At 34.1% G+C, this 2,015-nt stretch overlaps 1 protein-coding gene across 1 annotated transcript; it reads right to left on the reverse strand.

Moving 5' to 3' along the window:
- Positions 1-852: 852 nt before the first annotated feature.
- LOC126706787 (uncharacterized) lies at positions 853-1,644 on the reverse strand. Its single transcript, XM_050406335.1, has 2 exons — positions 1,442-1,644; positions 853-1,140 (listed from the first exon to the last, which is right to left on the reverse strand). Exons 1-2 carry the CDS (start codon positions 1,632-1,634, stop codon positions 881-883), a joined length of 453 nt encoding a protein of 150 aa, XP_050262292.1. The 5' UTR covers positions 1,635-1,644; the 3' UTR covers positions 853-880.
- Positions 1,645-2,015: the final 371 nt, after the last annotated feature.

The following is a 2,015-nucleotide window of genomic DNA, read 5'->3' on the forward strand; positions in this document are numbered from 1 at the left end:
TACGAACTGAGTCTCGAACATGCATTCCTTTCTACTGTAGGTCCAAACCTACCAACTTGAACTTGTAGGGCCAACTAATATCCTTATGTGTATATTAACTTTTTTTTGTTGGGAAGAATGTGTTATATGAACTCTTTAATTAAAATCTCACCATGATGTTATCTGCCCAACTGCCGTACCATCTAACTCCAATTATGGAGAATAGGATGGACAATATGTCTTCCCACATTTTTTTTTTTTCTTAACATGCATTTTTGAAATACAAAATATAATAATTATATGGTGAATAGAAATTTAATAGGGTTATGATTATAAGTGATATAATCTATCTTTTATTTGGGAAAAAAAATTATGTGATAGTATTTTGCTGGATGATGCAAATGTCGTTACTTGAAAGTTACACTCCATCTTTCTAAAAATTAATATTTACTTCAAATGTCTAGACCAAACATGATCCTTAGGTCAAATGTCATTAACCTTTTCAATTGTAAAAGACTCCGATACTTTCAATATAAAATGGTTAATATTACTATAAAACAAGCAGGGATGCAAAATGGCACCTCTGTGGAACATCAATATGACAACTAGTACATTTATTCTCTATCGTCTCAATTATTCAGAACTCATAACATATATTGTTTGTAACCGTAAGGACGGGGAATGAAAATACATAAATCATAGCAAATCATCTGATTTAGAATGTGACTCATAAACTGTAAAATGAGCAATCAATCAATTACTATTTGTTCAAAATTACAAATAGTCTTTTATTTAATAAAAAAAAAGAAGACGAAAACACTCATTATTTGCTACAACACAACAAAACGTAAAAAGAGAGTAGCAAATAACGTTTCCCACGGCACACACGTTGTACCAGTAATTATCTAAAGGTCCGGTCTATTGGCGTCACAGAAAACTTCATTGTTCCATTCAGGCAATGAATGCCATCGTGCTCACCGCAAGCAAAGTAGTGAGGCTGCGACTCTTTCAGCACAAACTCAAAGCCGTTCCCAGCTCCTTGTTTTGTATTTCCCTGCATCTTGGCATTTTTCAGGTCACATTTAATGAAGCTCTCCTGGTTTGGTAGCAAGTAAACACTGTGAGGAAATGTTTTTGGAGTTGGTGGATCATATTTGAAAACTGCAATCAACATCATATGAACAGTTATTTTTCATGCATATTTGCATTCAGCAAAACAAAACAAAAAATGCACATATTTTTCATGTTCCATAACGATCAAAATTGATAACCTATGAATAAATAAATTGAAAACAAAGTTCGAAGTTAGAATTGACTATATATTTTGATATCATACTGAACTTTATAACTTGTCATAAAAACACAAGCGGTTTAAAAATATGATTTTGGTCAATATATTTTACAACCTGAACTATGCATGGCAATATGTAACAAGTAGCAATAGCAAAGTAATTAAGCTCACCTAGAGTGTCATTTAAGTAGAAAGGGCCATGTTTTGTTGCCCATTCGATGTAGTTAAAGCCATAATTCCAGTGGTGCGTGTCACCCACAATGATCTTGTTGGAGGATTGTGTATTAATGGAATTCCCAAATGGCCTGGCTATGCTAACTGCCATTGTGGAAGCAATCAGCAGCACTAGCATGAGTCCTTGCATAATTGCGAAACCCATGGTATGATTTGCAACTTGTGAAAGATAATAGAGAGTGAAATAATTAAGAGGGTAAACACAGAGAAAGAGCTTGCGAAATAAGATGTTAGCAATGATATTGATAGCGTGATTTAAATGGGTATTTATAATGGAGAGAGAGAGAGAGAGAGAGAGAGAGAGAGAGAGAGAGAGAGAGAGAGAGAGAGAGAGAGAGAGAGAGAGAGAGAGAGAGAGAGAGAGAGAGAGAGAGAGAGAGAGAGAGAGAGAGAGAGAGAGAGAGAGGTGTATAATGCATTGGCTAATTACTAAAAACGGAACTTTTTTGTTATAGAGCTTTTAAATTGTATTTTCCATCTCTTGACTACAAAATTTTGAAAAAGATGAGTT

Source organism: Quercus robur, chromosome 11 (genome assembly GCF_932294415.1).
Source record: "Quercus robur chromosome 11, dhQueRobu3.1, whole genome shotgun sequence".
NCBI lineage: Eukaryota > Viridiplantae > Streptophyta > Magnoliopsida > Fagales > Fagaceae > Quercus > Quercus robur.

Bases quoted from the DNA above. Each gene is read 5' to 3' on its own strand.
- LOC126706787 (XM_050406335.1), bottom strand. From the start codon at position 1,634: ATGCAAGGACTCATGCTAGTGCTGCTGATTGCTTCCACAATGGCAGTT. The intron at 1,141-1,441 runs GTGAGCTTAATT...TGTTGATTGCAG, and splicing joins CTACTTAAATGACACTCTAG to TTTTCAAATATGATCCACCA.